This window comes from Physeter macrocephalus, unplaced genomic scaffold, assembly GCF_002837175.3.
Source record: "Physeter macrocephalus isolate SW-GA unplaced genomic scaffold, ASM283717v5 random_551, whole genome shotgun sequence".
Lineage (NCBI taxonomy): Eukaryota > Metazoa > Chordata > Mammalia > Artiodactyla > Physeteridae > Physeter > Physeter macrocephalus.
The window spans coordinates 34121-50000 of record NW_021145802.1 but is presented as its reverse complement, the minus strand read 5'-3'; the positions used below and the strand labels follow the sequence as shown (position 1 = coordinate 50000).

Sequence of the window (15880 nt, the reverse complement as noted above, 5' to 3'; positions counted from 1 at the left end):
TTGGGAAGGGGTGTTTGAATCCAGAGTTGGGCCTGTTCCTCAGTGGGAATTCTGTGCCTGAGGACTCCTTTATGGCGCATGGAGGACCAAGAAATCAGGGTTATCTCCGGTACAGTGGGGCTGGATCAAGGGCCAACATGAAGCCTTCCCCAGAGAGACTGGGAAAACATGAAGTCCCCATTGTTGGCGCCTGAACACTCAGGGCAAGGGATGGCAGGGGCATCAAGGCCCACCCACCAGGAGACCAGAGCCTCCCACACAGGGCCGCCGAGGTCTTGGCAGCCCATCTCTAGAGCCCATGGAGTGGCCCCAGAGGCTCAGTGGGACAAGCCCTTGCAAATTGTGGCCTGGGTGGGGACCTGGGCCTGGAGCTGGTCTCTGGCCAGCCTAGCTGGGGAAGGAGGTGTAGGAGGGTGGATCCTGACTGGTGTTTCACCTCCTTTGCAGACAAGGCACCTAAAGGTGCAGCAGGTGAAGGACCCCCAGCTGCAGAGAAAGACCCTGGTCCCCCAGACCCAGAGAAGGATCCTGATCCCCCAAACCCAGAGAAAGAACTTGGTCCCCTAGACCCAGAGAAAGAAATTGGTCCCCCAGACCCAAAGGAAGAACCTCATCCCCTCACCATGAAGAAAGATGCTGAAGCCCCAGCCCCAGAGAAAGGGGGTGGTGCCTTGGCCCAACCCTCAACCAGCAGCCAGGACCCCAAGGGAGAAGGACACCTGGGTGGGGGGCCTGCAGAGGGCAGTGCTGGGCAGCCGGCCGCCCTGCCCCAGGAGACTGCGAAAGCCGAGGTCAGTGTCAAGAAGCCCGAGGCCAAGCAGGGGACCCCAGGCAGCCAGGACCTCGGAGAACCCAAGCTGCACAAGAAGGCAGCAGAGGGCCAAGCAGCAGCCAGGAGGGGCTCACCCGCCTTTCTGCACAGCCCCAGCTGCCCTGCCGCCATCTCGAGGTGAATGGCCCCTGGCCGGGAGCGGGGAGGGGTCCTGCAGTTCCTCTGTCTTGGGCACCGTCATCACATTCAGTGCTAGATGGGGTAGTTCTGATGTTCACCTCCCTCTGTCCTGGGCATCGGCCTGACCACTTTGTCTCCCTGCAGAAACCAGGATTTTGTGACAATTCACAGAAGCCTGGAATGTCAGGCAGGAGAGGTCCTCAAAGACCTCTTCTCCAGGCATCTGGAGTCCAGAGTTCCCCTTACCCCATGAACTTGGGTCTCACCAAGGGCAGGACTGAGATGTCAGGAGGAAAAGATAACCCGTCTGCTTGATAGAATTATTGGTATAATATGGAAAGGTGACTAATAACCAGACTGATAGATCGTTACCAGTACTCTTAGAACCATAATATAGCACCAGTCTCATGGTGCAATCCGTTATCCTTACCTGAATGCCAGTCATATTAATGAGGTTATTAATGATGTATTTATCGTAAGCCACAATAATAACACTTATACCATATCAGTTTGAGTTATGTGGTAATATAAATTAATATCATTAATACATTATCAATTGCATCACCACAGTTTTATGAATCAAGAGCTACATAACCTTCCTAATTGTTGCCACATAATGATTAACCAAATCAACAATCCTGTTAACAGTTATAAATGATCTATTAGTGTATTGATACTCAAGATAACAACCACAGACATGGGAATTCCCTGGTGGTCCAGTGGTTAGGGCTCCGCGCGTCCACTGCATGGGGCACAGATTAATCCCTGGTCGGGGAACTAAGATCTTGCATGCCATGTGACGTGGCCAGGAAAAAGAAACCCATAGACATTTAGGGTATTACTAACATCCCTTGATTTTGTATGAAGTGAATTCAGATGCATCACCCCACGCGTTTGGGGTGGGGGTGGAGTCGTGTTAGCTCCAGACTGCAGATGGGGCTCTGGGAGACCTGCCTGCTGGAGGGGCTGTGGCTGCTGAGGGCGTCACCTCTGTGTTCTCACTTCTAGCCCTGAGAAGCCGCTGGCTGAGAAGCCCCCAGATGAGGCATCAGAACTCATCTTTGAAGGGGTGCCTGTGACCCCAGGCCCCAAGGATCCTGAGCCAGCCAAGGTGGCAGAAGGAGAGAAGAACCTCCCGGAAGGCAGCCAGAAGGAAACAGAAGAGAAGGCTCCAGTCCAGGCTGGCCAGGCTGAGGTGCAAGGGGACACCTCGAGGGGCATCGAGTTCCAGGCTGTTCCCTCAGAGATATCGGAGGTGGGACAGGCCCTTAGTCCCACAGCCAAGGAGGAGGACTGCTTCCAGATTTTGGGTAGGCCGGGGCTGCCCTGGGGCTGAGGTAAGAGGGAGCGGGCTCCCCATGTCTCCTCACTTAGAGGACTCAACCCCTCTGAGCTGCCTCATCCAGCCTGATCCATCTAAGTGTCACCCAACCCCAAGAAATACGAGTTCCTGGTCCCCTTTGAGAGATAGGGAAACGGGGGCTAAAAAAAAAGGAAGTGGGGCACCCCAAACCCACAGCTAGAACAGGATATGAACCTGTCAGGACAGCCTGACTCCAGAGCTCACTTTTTACTTTCTTCTACTTTGACTAAAATGGGGCTTTAAAAAAAAAATCAGGCACGTTATTGGAGCAACACCAATTCTCTGGACAGTGGGATTTGAAGTCAATCTGTAGAAGGGCTCAAGTGCCAGGCTTTGGTAGTTAAACTGCATCCTGGGCGGGTGGGGAGGCTCCTGAGAGCCATAGAGGGTTCTTGAGCTGAAGAGCACAGGTGTGTATGTGTGTGTGTGGGGGGGTGACCAAGGTAGCTGGGCACGTGAGATGGGGCAGGAATGTGGAATGGCCTTAAGTGACGACGGTTTATTCAGCAGGCAGCAGGGAGCCATTGAGCATGAGTGAGCTTGGCGAGCAGGTGAATAGGAAAAGGGCCTGGGCAGGAGTGTGGCAGGGCTGGGGGTGGGTTGAGATGGGGTCAGGAGAGCCCAGAGTGTTCTGACAACCCCCCTCCTCCAGGCTGAGGTGCCCTGGGAGACCCGCCAACCTGCCTGGTGAGCGGCACGGTGCCACCCAGACAGGGTGGGAGGGTCTAGGCGGCTGGGCGGCAGCCAGGAGCCCTGCCTCCTCCCCTGAGCAGCGGCCCAGACCTCCGGGCCCACTCCACCCTGCAATCACATCCTTGAGTGACGGACCTGAACAACCTCCAAGGGCCGCCTGATTTATCACCGGCTTCCCTGCAGCCTCTTGCTATTTATAAAGAGGTTTCCATTCCCCATGACTCAGCCTGTCTGTCCCCATGCTGTTCCTCGTGCTGTCACTAGGTGGCAGCCTCTCCCTACCAACATCTCCATCACTGCCCACCCCACCCCCCACCCCCAACTCTGCCTCTGGGCCAGGTCCAGGTAGGACACCCATTCCACAAGTGGTGAGAGCTTGTGGTGTTATTAGAGGGGATGGTAGGCAGGTCCCACCCCCTACCGCAACAGACATAGTAACCCCTATCAGGCACTCCACCATTATAGATGCCTTTTTTTTTTTTTCTTTAATGGAAATGCAGATAGCTTGGGATGGAGTCTTCATACCTTATAATGTGGGAGGGTCCGAGAAGTCCAATCAGCCGTCCCCACTGTTGTGCCGGGAGAAGCTGAGCCCCCCTCTGACAGAGGCAGAGGCCTCCCAAGGAGGTAGCAGAGCTGTGTGTTGGTAGCAGAGCTGAAATTGGAAACTAGGCCCCTAGCCCCTATCCTGGAGCCAGCTGTCCCCCAGGTATCACTTGCTGAACTTCCCTGGATGGGGCTCAGGCCAGGCAGGAGGGTGTGGTGCCAGGGTGGGTCCTCAGCAGCCCTGGCACTGACTGTGATGGCTTTGCTCCGCTCCACAGATGATTGCCCGCCACCCCCGGCCCCGTTCCCCCACCGCATCGTGGAGCTGAGGACTGGGAACATCAACAGTCAGTTCAGCCTGAACTCCAAGGAGGCACTGGGCGGGTGAGAGCTGGGGCCTCAAGCCCCTGGCCCACCAGCAGGAAAGCATCGAGCCCCCAGGCCTTACATCTTCCCCATGAGAGGCCCAGACACTCTGACTGGACATGAGCCATGTGGACAAAATTGGTTCCACATGGTCACACTTGTGTGCAGCCTGTCACATGGCTGGTGTGTCACTGTCACTCACACAAACACACAACTTGTCGTTCAGTGTCTCCCATAGGAAGCATATAGTATTTTCCTGTCTGTCTCAGTTGCAGGCACCACACTGACCCCCTCAAGGTGACTCCTGCTTTGTTAAAAGTTCTGAAGGTGCCCTCCCCCAGGGCCCAGGGCCCATCCCTGCCACAGTCTGTGAGCTGCACATCAGTGGCCATCCTTTGATGAGCCTACCCTTCCTGGGCCTGTGGTCTATGTGGTTCAGCCATTGTCCCTGCAGTAGAGCTCACGGTTTCTGGAGGGAATCGGAGCTGGCTGGGATGTGCGCCCTCATCTCACAGGGAACAGAGCACAGCCCCTCACCCCATGGCCCTTAGAACTCCCTCATTCCCAGCCTCTTCTCTCTCCAGTGGCAAGTTTGGAGCAGTCTGTACCTGCACAGAGAAAGCCACAGGCCTCAAGTTAGCAGCCAAGGTCATCAAGAAACAGACACGCAAAGACAAGGTAGTGGGGGTCTGGCTGTGTGGGAGGGGGAGGGGATCCTTGAAGTGGGTGCCTCTCACCTCCCTCCACCCACTCTGTACCAGGGGCCTGGTGTACGAAGCTTAATGCACTGAAGATATCACACAGATAGACAGACAGACAGATAGCCCTGCCACAGGGGCCTGATGCCCCTGACCATAAACTTGACCCCGCCGTTAGTGAATTTATCCTGGGGACTTACCCCCTTCATGCCCTCTGTTCGGTTCAAGTCAATAAGTGCCAATGAGCACAGGCTCTGGGCCAGGCCCTGTACTGGTGCTGGAGGTCCCAGAGGGAAGTCAGTTGGTCCCTGCCCTCAGAGAGCACCAGGGTAAACAGGCCTCGAAGGCTCTGCCTCTAACACCCAGCCCAGGCCTGCTTCAGAGCAGTGTTTGTTCAAGGAGTGAATGAATGGCTGAATGAATGAGGCAGAGACTCACGTGGAGTGAGGGAGTTGGGTGCGTGAGGAGGTGATGGTGACCTAGCAGGCTGGCATGGTGAGAGCTGTAACTCAGGAAAGCTAGGGTGGTGGGGGTGGGGGTGGGGTCACAAAGGAGGCTCCTGACTCACCTGTGGGTTCAGGGAAGCTTCTCCGGAATGAAGACTTTGAAGAAGGAGGAGCTGTTTTCCAGTGGGGAAGGCAGGGGAGAGAGTTTCAAACAGAGAAGACTGTGGAAAGAAAGGCCTGAGGGCCAGAAATGGCAGGTACCTGCTGGAAACGCTTGAGTCAGGGTCAAGGCCAGGGGAGCAGAGACAGCAGCATCTGCAGAAGCCTGGAGAAGCAGGAGAAGCTGCTCTGGAGGAAGTGCTGCAGCCCTGAATTCCTCACTGTGGCTCTGAGCGCATATGAACAGCATGGATTTTCTATGTGACTCTGTCTTTCTCTGTTGCTTTCACTTGACGGGGCCTGGATCCATGTTATTGACTGCTGGGTCCAAAGCCTCTATCATGGACCTGGCTCAGCGTAGGTGCTCAAGACATATGTACTGTGTAAATTAATTGGAGTCAGCTGTTGATTAATTAATTATTGGGCACTTTTTCTGTGCTGTTCAATGTGCCAGGTGCTAAGAAAATGGTAGTAAACAAGTCCTGACGTGCTAGAGAGGAGGGACAGATGGCTAAAACCAAACTAAAACAAAAAGCATGGTGTCAGGAACTGAAAAGTGTTAGGAAGAAAAGTAAAGCCAGGTAGGAACAGGGTCGATGGGGGCCGTTCAGATAGGATCAAGTGAGATTAGGCCTCTCTGAGGAAGTGGCATGGAAGGTGAGATATCAACCAAGGAATGGAATAACGGGAGAAACGGAGCAGTCCAGGTAGTGATCCAATGCTCTGGGGGCATAGTTCTGGGGAGAGACCTGATCTGTAGCATTTGCCAATTTCCCTGGTGTAAATATTCCTACCATTGTTGATTTCACAGATGTGACCACTGGTTTGCAAACTTTCTGAAAGTGACAAATAATGGCAGCTGAGACTAGGAAGGCAGTGATGGGGGAGGTGAGAAATTACTGGATTTGTAATCTAGTTTAAGGGTAGAGTCAAAGGATTTACTGATGGGTTGGATGAAGGGTGTGAGGAAGTGAGAATAAGATAGGAATCTTGGAAAGCTCCTAACTTTTTGTCCTGCACACCCAGGTGAAGAGTGATGGCCTTTTGCTGATGGGCAAGCTGGGGGCAACTCAGTTGTGGGGAAGGGGTGGTATCAAGAGTTTAAATTTGGTCATGAGAGATTTGAGATGCCTGTTAGTCAGACATTCAAGGGGAGGGAAGGTAGGCAGTTGGAGAGATTGGTGTCTGGAGTTTAAAGGAGCACTCGGAGATGGAGATATGGATTTGGAAATCAATCACATTTGGATGGAATTTCAAGTCATGGGACTTGAGGAGAACGCCTGGGGGGAGAGTATAGAGTGGGGAGTGCTGAGCAGGGAGGATGGAGCCCACTATTCAGCCAGGGGGAGAAGAAGAACCAGCAAAGGAAAGGTATCCCAGCAGGAGTGACTGTATGGTGAGGACACAGGCCTGAGGGTGGGGAGAGGTGGGAGGCGAGGAGACCAGTGAGGAGGAGGTGGGCAGTGGTCCAGGCAAGGCCCAACAGGTCTGGTCAAGGGCGAAGGTGTGGAGGGTGGAGGGCAGGGGGTAATGATGCTCGCATGGTACCCCTGACTTCCCTGGTCCCCAGGAAATGGTGATGCTTGAGATCGAGGTTATGAACCAGCTGAACCACCGCAACCTGATCCAGCTCTATGCAGCCATTGAGACCTCGCACGAGATCGTCCTCTTCATGGAGTAGTGAGTGCCATCAGTGGGGTGGGGCCTGGGGAGGGGGCAGCGGGCCCGGAAGCAAGCCTGCAGAGGGGTCTGTGCACACAGCATCGAGGGCGGCGAGCTCTTCGAGAGGATTGTGGACGAGGACTACCAGCTGACTGAGGTGGACACCATGGTGTTTGTCCGGCAGATCTGCGACGGGATCCTCTTCATGCACAGGATGAGGATTCTGCACCTGGACCTCAAGGTACTGAGATGGGGGCTCCCGGGAGGGGTCGGGAGCGGCATCTAACCACCTGAGACCAGTGTCGCAGCCAGCCACCCCTCCATCCCCCAACCCCTCCTCCTCCTCCATCCAGCCTTCCATCTGTAGATTCAAAAAGGGTTTATTGAGCACTTAGTAAGTACCAGGAGCCAGGGGACACATCAGAGAGTAAAAAAGACTTGGTCCCAGCTCTCAGGAGCTCCTAGTCTGGTACTAAGTACTTGCCCCACACTCAGTGTCTCACACGTGAAACTCGCTGATAAGTGTTGCAAAAGCGCCTGCCTCAGTGCAGGCCTCTGACAGGCACTGCCAATGTTTGTTCATTTATTCCACAAATATTTGTTGAGGGCCTACTAGATGCCAGGCAGTGTTCTAGGTGGTGGAGATCCAGTGGTGAACAAAATAGATAAAAACGCCTGCCCTCGTGGAGCTTACGTTCTAGAAGGGGAGTCAGAAAAACACATCAGTAAGTATAGTGTCAGTGCAGCAATATGCACGTGGCAGGCGCTAACAAAATGTGTAGTGAAAGATTATGTCTCTCTTCTGACCTTGCTCACTAGTACCCTGCATGTAGCAGGTCAGGGAGAGCAAATAGATTTTACGCATCCCACCAACTCGGATCAGCTGGCAGTGGCTGTCTGGAGCTGAGAGACATGGCCGTGGCGTGGAGTGGGCAGGAGCCCCGTGAGTAGCGGGTAACCTCATCCTTATGGCAGGTGTTAATGTTTGTGGGATCAGTGGCAAGGCTAGTGGAGAAGATGAAATCTGAACACTGATGTGGGTTAGCAAAGTGGATGGTCCTTTCATTCATTCGCTTGGGAGATACGTACCAACTACCTGCTCCTGTGCTACTGTGCACAGTGCTGGGCATGGGCATTACCATCAAGATGATGAGGACACGCCCCTGTCCCACGGAGCCTGCAGGTCAGTGGGGGAAACAGACATTCATACAGTAATAACCCAACGAATAGATCATTTTAAACCGTTAAATGTGTTATGAAAAAGTACGTGAGAGTAATGGGGAAACATACAAGGTGTAACTGGAGAAGCAGGCAAGGGCTGGAGCATTCGAGGTCCAAAGCAGGAGATGCTCCCGCTGCTGTGGGCTAACACCTCCACCGTGCTTACTAGGGGTCAGAGCTGCTCAGGGTGTGTTCAGAGTGTGTGACAGCCCATTGGGTCAGGTGTGCTGTTATCATCCCCACTGACAAGCGAGGAAGCGAGGAGGGTAAAGAGATGAGTTTCAGTGGGGCCACCGTGGCAGCAGGGCATTTAGGAGGCGGTCATAATAAGCCAGGAGAGAGATGATGGGGCTGGAACCAGTGGCAGTGGGGGAGGGATGGGAAGTGGTCAGATGATGGATGCATTCTGAAAATAGAGCCAGCCGGGTTTCTGATGGTTTGGATGGGGGAGGTCAGAGGGAAAGGAAGGAGTGTGGGTGACTCCTGAGTTTCTGGACAGAGTGGGTGCCTGCGTGGTGGCATCGGAGCCTGCCCTTCTCCCGTGAAAGCCATTTTCTTTGGGGTAGGGCAGGGTCTCCAATTAAAATGCAGTGTCCTGGGAAGAAGGTCAACCTTAAGTCTCTGTATCCTAAAGTGTGTTTTTTTTCAGGAAAGCAGTAAGTTTTTCATCAATAAAGGGTTTCACATCAAGTAACTTGGGTGAACCACAGCCTGAAGGCACTTCCCAGGGCTCTGGCTGCAGGGCTTTTCAGGAAGTCCCCTGTCCTCCAAAAGGAGGCCTGAATCTGCCTCATTTCCCCTACCGATTGTATCCTGGGGCCTTTCTTTCCTTTCCCTGTTTCGGTGGAGCACTGGGTTGGGCTGTTGAAGTCACTAGCATCCTGCTCTGAATGAGTGCAGCAGTGTGAAAGGACCTTCAGAAAGCCTATCATCTGGGGCCTCAAATCAGATACACACAAAGCCCAGACGAAGAACAGAACCCCATTAAACGAGGTGGAGGCCCCGGGGAAGTGGAGGACTTCTGCACATCACAGGGGTCAGGGGCAACTCCCTCCCAGCCGCGTGTAGCCATGCGGCTGGGGCTTCTAGTGTTTCAGGAGGTGCTGAAAATCAGGGTTTTTGTGCAAAATCTGCCTTTTAACCATTGTTAACGACTTACAACGTTTCTGCCCCGCAACCTCAGATTAGTCCTCTGTCCTTGTGTTACATGAAGAGGAAATGGGGGCCCAGGGTGGGAGGGACTAGCCTTGCATGTGACTCACATGTTCACCTGTGCTTGGGGCACAGGATTTCTGGGAGTCTTGGCTGAGCATCTGCTGGGCGCTTTGTTAGACGCTGAGGGTGGGGAACAAGGAGGCCTGGAGAAGGTGGTTCCTGCCCTGGAAGAGCCCCTCTCGGGCCTCAGGATCCTCCTCTGTGCCTGGAGCAGGCAGGTCTGAGGGTCTCTGATGGGCTGTCCACTCTGGCAGCCTGGGCCTCTAGTCCTGGGAGCCTGGGACTTGGATGGACCTGGGCAGGGAGGGAGGGTGAGCCAGGTCAGAGGTCAATCCAGGCCACCCCCTTCTCCTCAGCCGGAGAACATCCTGTGCGTCAACACCACGGGCCATTTGGTGAAGATCATTGACTTCGGCCTGGCACGGAGGTACCACCTGGGTGGGTGGCATGGCAGGGCCGGCCTCGAGGTGGGCAGGGCCGGGGGAAGGTTGGAGGGTGTCTGGGGATGGCCTGGGAGTTGTGCTGTGAGCTCTTGGCCTCACCTCCAGGTATAACCCCAACAAGAAGCTGAAAGTGAACTTTGGGACCCCAGAATTCCTGTCACCTGAGGTGGTAAATTACGACCAAATCTCCGATAAGACAGACATGTGGAGCCTGGGGGTCATCACCTACATGCTGTGAGTCCTGAGGGTGCCTGTTGTTTATGGGGTTGGGGTACGTGGGTGGGCAGCTGAGGCCTAGCTTGCTTCCACCTCCCCACTCCCTCAGTCAGGGGTTTGTGGGGCGTTGGGCGTGCTAGGGCAAACCAGGAAAGGGAACTTTGTACCCATTTTATAGATGGAGAAACCAAGGCCCCCAAAAGCATAGTTTCCCAGCCCAGGGCTCTGGCAGGGCAGCAGAGCTTTGATGACCCAGTGCACTCATCATTCCTCTTCTTCACTCTGACCCTGGGAAGCCGGGATGATTATGCCCGTTTTACAGATGAGAAGAGTGAGGCTCAGAGAGGGGAAGTGACTTGCCCAAGGTCACCCAGCCAGATTCAAACCCAGGTCTGTCCCATTTGAGAGGCTGGGGGTCTTTTCAGCGCATGGTGCTGCTTCCTAGGCTCTGTCCCCATCCCTGACCCAATCTCACCTCCCTGCTCCCTGCCAAACCCTCCCTTTAGGCTGAGTGGCCTCTCCCCCTTCCTGGGAGATGATGACACCGAGACCCTGAACAACGTTCTATCGGGCAACTGGTACTTTGATGAGGAGACCTTTGAGGCCGTGTCAGACGAGGCCAAAGACTTTGTCTCCAACCTCATCGTCAAGGACCAGAGGTGAGGCTCAGCCCAGGACACTAACCCCGTGTGTGCAAGCCCAGTGTGTGTGTGTGTGTGTGTGTGTGTGTGTGTGTGTGTGTGCCAGCTGGGCGAGAACTGGGCCGGGAGGCCAGTGGGGTGGTGCCTCCCTGGCCTGCCACCCACCCTCACCGCACTGCCCCCTCCCCACAGGGCCCGGATGAATGCTGCCCAGTGCCTCGCCCACCCCTGGCTCAACAATCTGGCAGAGAAAGCCAAGCGCTGTAACCGACTCCTCAAGTCCCAGATCTTGCTTAAGAAATACCTCATGAAGAGGCGCTGGAAGGTACCACAGAACTGAGGGTGGGGAGGAGGGGGGCATACAGGGCAGGAAGAGTCCTGGCCCCAGTAGCCCTGTGTCAGCCGGTTTGGTCTGGAAAGCAGAATTGGCTTTTCTCTCCTTGTCCTGGGCTGGCTACTGCCCTGGGTAGTGGCCCTCCACCCACCCATCTCCACCGTAGGGAGGGGTGTCCATTTGTGGCTCAGGCTCAGGAAAAGGTCTCTGACCCCATCACAGGCTTCCTCCCCTCATTTCACAAATATTTCTTGAGCATCCACTACCTCTAGGCACTGAGGATACAGCAGTGGACAAAGAGACAAGGATTTCAGTCTTTGTGGACTTACTTTTGGTAGAGGATGGAGAGTTGCTAAAAGGAGTTAAGGAAGGGCTCTAGAAAAAAATAAGGATGGCCAGGAGTTCTGGGGAGAGGCTGCACTTCTTAGTAGGGTGGCCAGGGAGGGCACACTGAGAAGGAACATGTGAACAAAAACCTGAAGGAGGTGAGGGCTGAGCCAGGCTGGTATGGGGGGAGGAGTGTGCCAGGCAGAGGGAACAGCTGCTACAAAGGCCCTGAGGCAGAAGCATGGTGGTCAAGTGTGAGGAACAGGTAGGAGGCCAGCACGGCTGGAGTGGAAGAAGCAAGGGGTAAGGGAGATGTCCAAGAGGATCGGGAGGCAGGGCGTGGAGGGACTCGGCCATGATGAGGGGTTTTTACTTGGAGTGAAATAGGAACCACTGTACTGCCTTGAGCAGAGTGGTACTCAGGTTGAATGAGGGAAGAGTCCTGGAGGCTGCAGTGTCATGGCGCCCCCTGCGGCCATTTTGGGCACTGCGCCCTCCCTGGCGTGGAGCCCTCCTGGAATGAAGGCAACCTTGGGAGACACTCAGCTGTCCTACAGCTTTCCCCCTGCACTGCTGCTGACTGGGACCCCTCTCCCTCATCCCTCAGAAAAACTTCATTGCTGTCAGTGCTGCCAACCGCTTCAAGAAGATCAGCAGCTCAGGGGCACTGATGGCTCTGGGGGTCTGAGCCCCAGGAGCAGCTGAGGCCTGGACGCAGCCGCACAGTGGCCGGGGCTGAGGCCACACAGCCCAGAAGGCCGGAGCAGACGGGCCAGATTGCCGGGGCTGACTGGCCAGGACAAGGCTGCACCAGGCTGGGAGGCTCGGGGCTCCTGTGCCCCCGCGCAGTGACTGCTTCCCCGACGTGAGCTGCCTCGGATATGGCCTGACTCCATCCTGCTAATGCCTCCCCAGACAGGGCTCCGGCCCATCAGCCACAGCCCAGACGCCACGGGCCCTGCTGAGACGCCACCTGGCTCACCTTCTTGGAACTGCTGCTCTGGTGACCCCTGCTTGGCCTCACCTGGGGCATCCCTGGCCTGGGCTTGCTCCTAGCTAGAGCAGGAGGGCTGGGGGTCCTGGCATATGGGGTTTCTGCAGTTGGGGGTGGGAAGTCCTTGGTGGGGCAGGAAGGCAGACGGCGATTCCTAAGGCGCAGCTGCCAGGGGAGACAGAGCAGGCTTTGTGAAGGAGGACCTCCATGCCCCCACCCGCCTCCCCACTCCCAACAGATAAGGCCTGACACACCATCTGGTCTGGCCCAGCCCCCGCCCACCTTCCTTGCGACCACCAACACACAGGAACTCTGTGTGAGAGAGAGGACACCCAGCCCGGGCCTGGTGGAGGGGGAGGGGAGAGGCCTGGAGGACAGGGGAGACCACCCCCGAGCTTGCCTGAAGGCCAAGCCGGCCCAACCCAGCCACTCCGGCCCCCATTCCAAGGGTCACCCACGGCCTCGGATGATGGCGTCAGCAGGCCCAGGAGGAGTGGGAAGGCCGTCGGCAGCCCCCAACCTGCTCTCAGCTTGTGCCTTGTAAATAAATGTACAGGTTGGAAGTGGCCTCCTTTCACAGTGTGTGTGCACCCGGCTGAGGTCTCAGCTGGCCACCGTTCACGGAACACTGCTGCGGGCCAGGCACTTTAGCAGCACTTTGTGCGTGATGTGGTGGTTATCAGTGCAGCCTCAGGAGCCAGACTACCCAGTGTGTGATCTAGGCAAGTGGCTGCCCCCTTTGTGCCTCAGTTTGCTCATCTGTGAGAGGGAGGGCACAGCACCAGCCAACATTTAGGGGTGACATTACTGTGTGTCAGTCTCTATTTAAGTGCTTGTATGTCTATTAACTCATTTTTGAGGTTATGAGGTAGATATTATTATTATTCCTCTTTTACAGAGGGGGAAACTGAGGCTTAGAGAGGGGAAGGAACTTGAAGGCTTTTCAACAAGTCAGAAGCTGGGGCTTGAACTGGACTCTTCTACCTCCCATAGCAAGGCTCTGCCCGCAAGCCCACTCTGCTTCTCACTGAACAAGGTGTAAGCAGAAAGCAGAGTCTCCAGGTGGAGCCAGAGGTTTGGGCCTGCAGTGGCGGGGGTCCTCCAGGAGGCCTGGGGGAGACAGCTGTTCTCTGGTCCCTCCCATGGGCCCCAGCCCGCCTCACCCCAGGCCTGCAAGGCAGGGGAGGGGCTCCATCTGCTGGAGGGGGCAGCCCAGAGGGCAAGAGAGCTTAACCCCAATAGGGTGCAGCCTTTCTGGCTGTGAGGACAGCTGACTCAGAAGTGGGACTGGCTTAAGTGGGGCAGCTGGTCTGCCTGCTGGGGGCTTATTGGTTCCAGCAGGAATGGCAGTAACAGCAGCTCCCGTGCACTTGCAGGGTGCAGCCCTGGCCCAGCTCTGCGTGTTCACGTGACTCTGCTTCCAGTGACCCTGAACTGTGGGCAATTGTGTTATGTCCATTTCTCCGATGGGGCAGCCAAGCCTCAGGGAGGCTAAGCCATTTGCTCAGGGTCACACAGCTAGTCAATGGCAGAGCCAGGATTTGTACCCAGACAGTCTGGGCCCAGAGACCCTGCTCTTAACCACCACACTATCTGCCTCTGAGAAATCTTGGACGGAGACCTTGACCGTTCATCCTTCTACCCCCTGCTTCCATGAATATTGGCCTGGAGGGCAAGGCCAGGTCCTCACCCCCACCCCTGCCCTGTTCCAGCAGATGGGTGCAGAGTCCCCCTACAGCAGGTGCCACATGGGGCAGGGTATGGGGGACTTTGGAATCTGAGCCTGCTGGGGCTTGCACTTGGGGCTTGGGGGGCCTGGGGAGCCTGGCTTAGGCTCTTGGTGGGAGATGTGCTTATGGGCAAGGCCTCTAGGGCTGTTGATCCCTGCCTGCCTGTCCGCCCGCCACCTGCTAGCTGGGCCAGGCCTGTGGTTTCCTCTGAGTTCTCTCAGCCTTGCTGGCCCCCGCCCAGGCTGAGCCTCGGCCACACAGCGTGATGATGAGGGATGAGTCACCGCCATAGTGGAGGGGTAAGGAAATGAGGTCCAGCCAGCACAGAGATCCAGGGCCTGGATCCAGCTAGGGAAACCGAGGCCAAAATGAGAAGGCTCCTCAGCAGAGACAGCAACAGCTGGGACTAGAACCCAGGACTCCCGACTCCCAGCGCAGGCCTCAATTTCCTCCTCTATAAAATGCAAATGACAACCTCAGCTCCACTGTCCTCTGCCACTCTGAGGGCCATTGTAACAATCCAGAGACGGGATAGGGTGCTCATTCACCCTATTTCACAGGTGAGGAATCAGGTTCAGAGAGGGAAAGTGAGCTGCCCAAGGCCACACAGCAAATTAACATGTCCTGGGAAGGAAGCCCACCCAGAACCACGGAACAGGGCTGACCACTGCCTCTGTCCCTATCTGCTCCTGGGGGCACATCTTAGAAAGCTCTTTTTGACTCATCAGGTACCTCCTTTGGGCCTCCCCTAGTCCCTGGAAGTAAAGGATATGGACTCAACAATATGGATGGGAAATGATGGGATTTCAGAGAGAATTTGCTCCCCCGGGGCCACAGAGCACACCCAGGAGAAAGCTGGTGTGGCAGCCCCTGGGGTGGGACTGAGTCTCAGTCTTTCTGTAGGCTGGGGCCCAGCCCCATGACCTGCACTAGCACTTCCATTCCCAGCAGCCTCGGAGCCACCAGAGAGAGGGAGTGGATCCACGCTCGTTTGGGCCTGCCAGCTGGAGCCAGAGCCAGGACCAAAGCTCCAGGTCTGGGTCTGGGGTTCTGCCAGTCCTGGGCAGCCGACGGCAAGCATCCCCTGCCCCTTCCTTGGTGTGCCCTGCCCACTCCATGCCTGTGTTGTGGGCTCCCCCTGAACAGCGCCCATCACAATGCCGATACTGTAACCTTCCCTGCAAGGTGCTCTGTGCCCCATGGGGCCAGGACCACGAGCTGCTCCTGCAGCCCCCCTTGTGGGCTCAGAAGGGTTAACACCCTCAACAGGACAGCTCCTCCCTACGGGTCCCAGCCCAGAGAGCGTTCCTCCAAGACTATTTCCTGCCTTTGGGCCTTGGCCAGGCCCACAGTGACCACCCCCATGGGTCTGAGGCCGCATCTGGTTTGGATTACACCAGGGCTGGTGACGTTGCCTTTTCCTGTCGGCGTCCAGTGGCCTCGAATTCCACTGGCCACCTTGGACCCAGCAGGGCAACTGTGGGAAAAGTTTCAGCCAGTGACAGGGCTGCCCCGAGGGTGTGAAGCAGCCAGGGCTGTCCTGAAGGATGTGCCCACCTGGACCAAGCGCCCGCTCATGCAGCTGCCCACACACCTGTTCCTTCCTTCACTCTAATGGGTGTTAGTTACTGAGCACTAGGCACAGTGCCAAGTGATTCCCGTGTATGCACTCATTTCATTTCCCCCCATGAGTGGGTATTTCCTTATCAGCAGTTCACAGATGAGGAAACTGAGGCACAGGGAGGTGATGGACAAGTCCATGGGTTCCCAGCCAGTAAATAGTGGGGTCAGGATGTAAAGCAGGTGGCCTGACTTCAGACTCATCCAATTACTTCACAGCTATTTCTTGAGCCCCTTTTCTGGGCCTGGCCTTA

At 55.9% G+C, this 15880-nt stretch overlaps 1 protein-coding gene across 1 annotated transcript; it reads left to right on the top strand.

Moving 5' to 3' along the window:
• Positions 1–313: 313 nt before the first annotated feature.
• MYLK2 (myosin light chain kinase 2) lies at positions 314–12847 on the top strand (the record flags this gene model as incomplete). The annotated part of the gene is made up of 11 exons (XM_028485678.2): positions 314–949; positions 1961–2262; positions 3833–3938; positions 4505–4598; positions 6794–6903; positions 6985–7126; positions 9678–9748; positions 9870–9998; positions 10487–10639; positions 10814–10946; positions 11890–12847. Coding segments are annotated over 11 exons (1957 nt in total), but the record flags the coding sequence as incomplete, so codon positions are not given.
• Positions 12848–15880: the final 3033 nt, after the last annotated feature.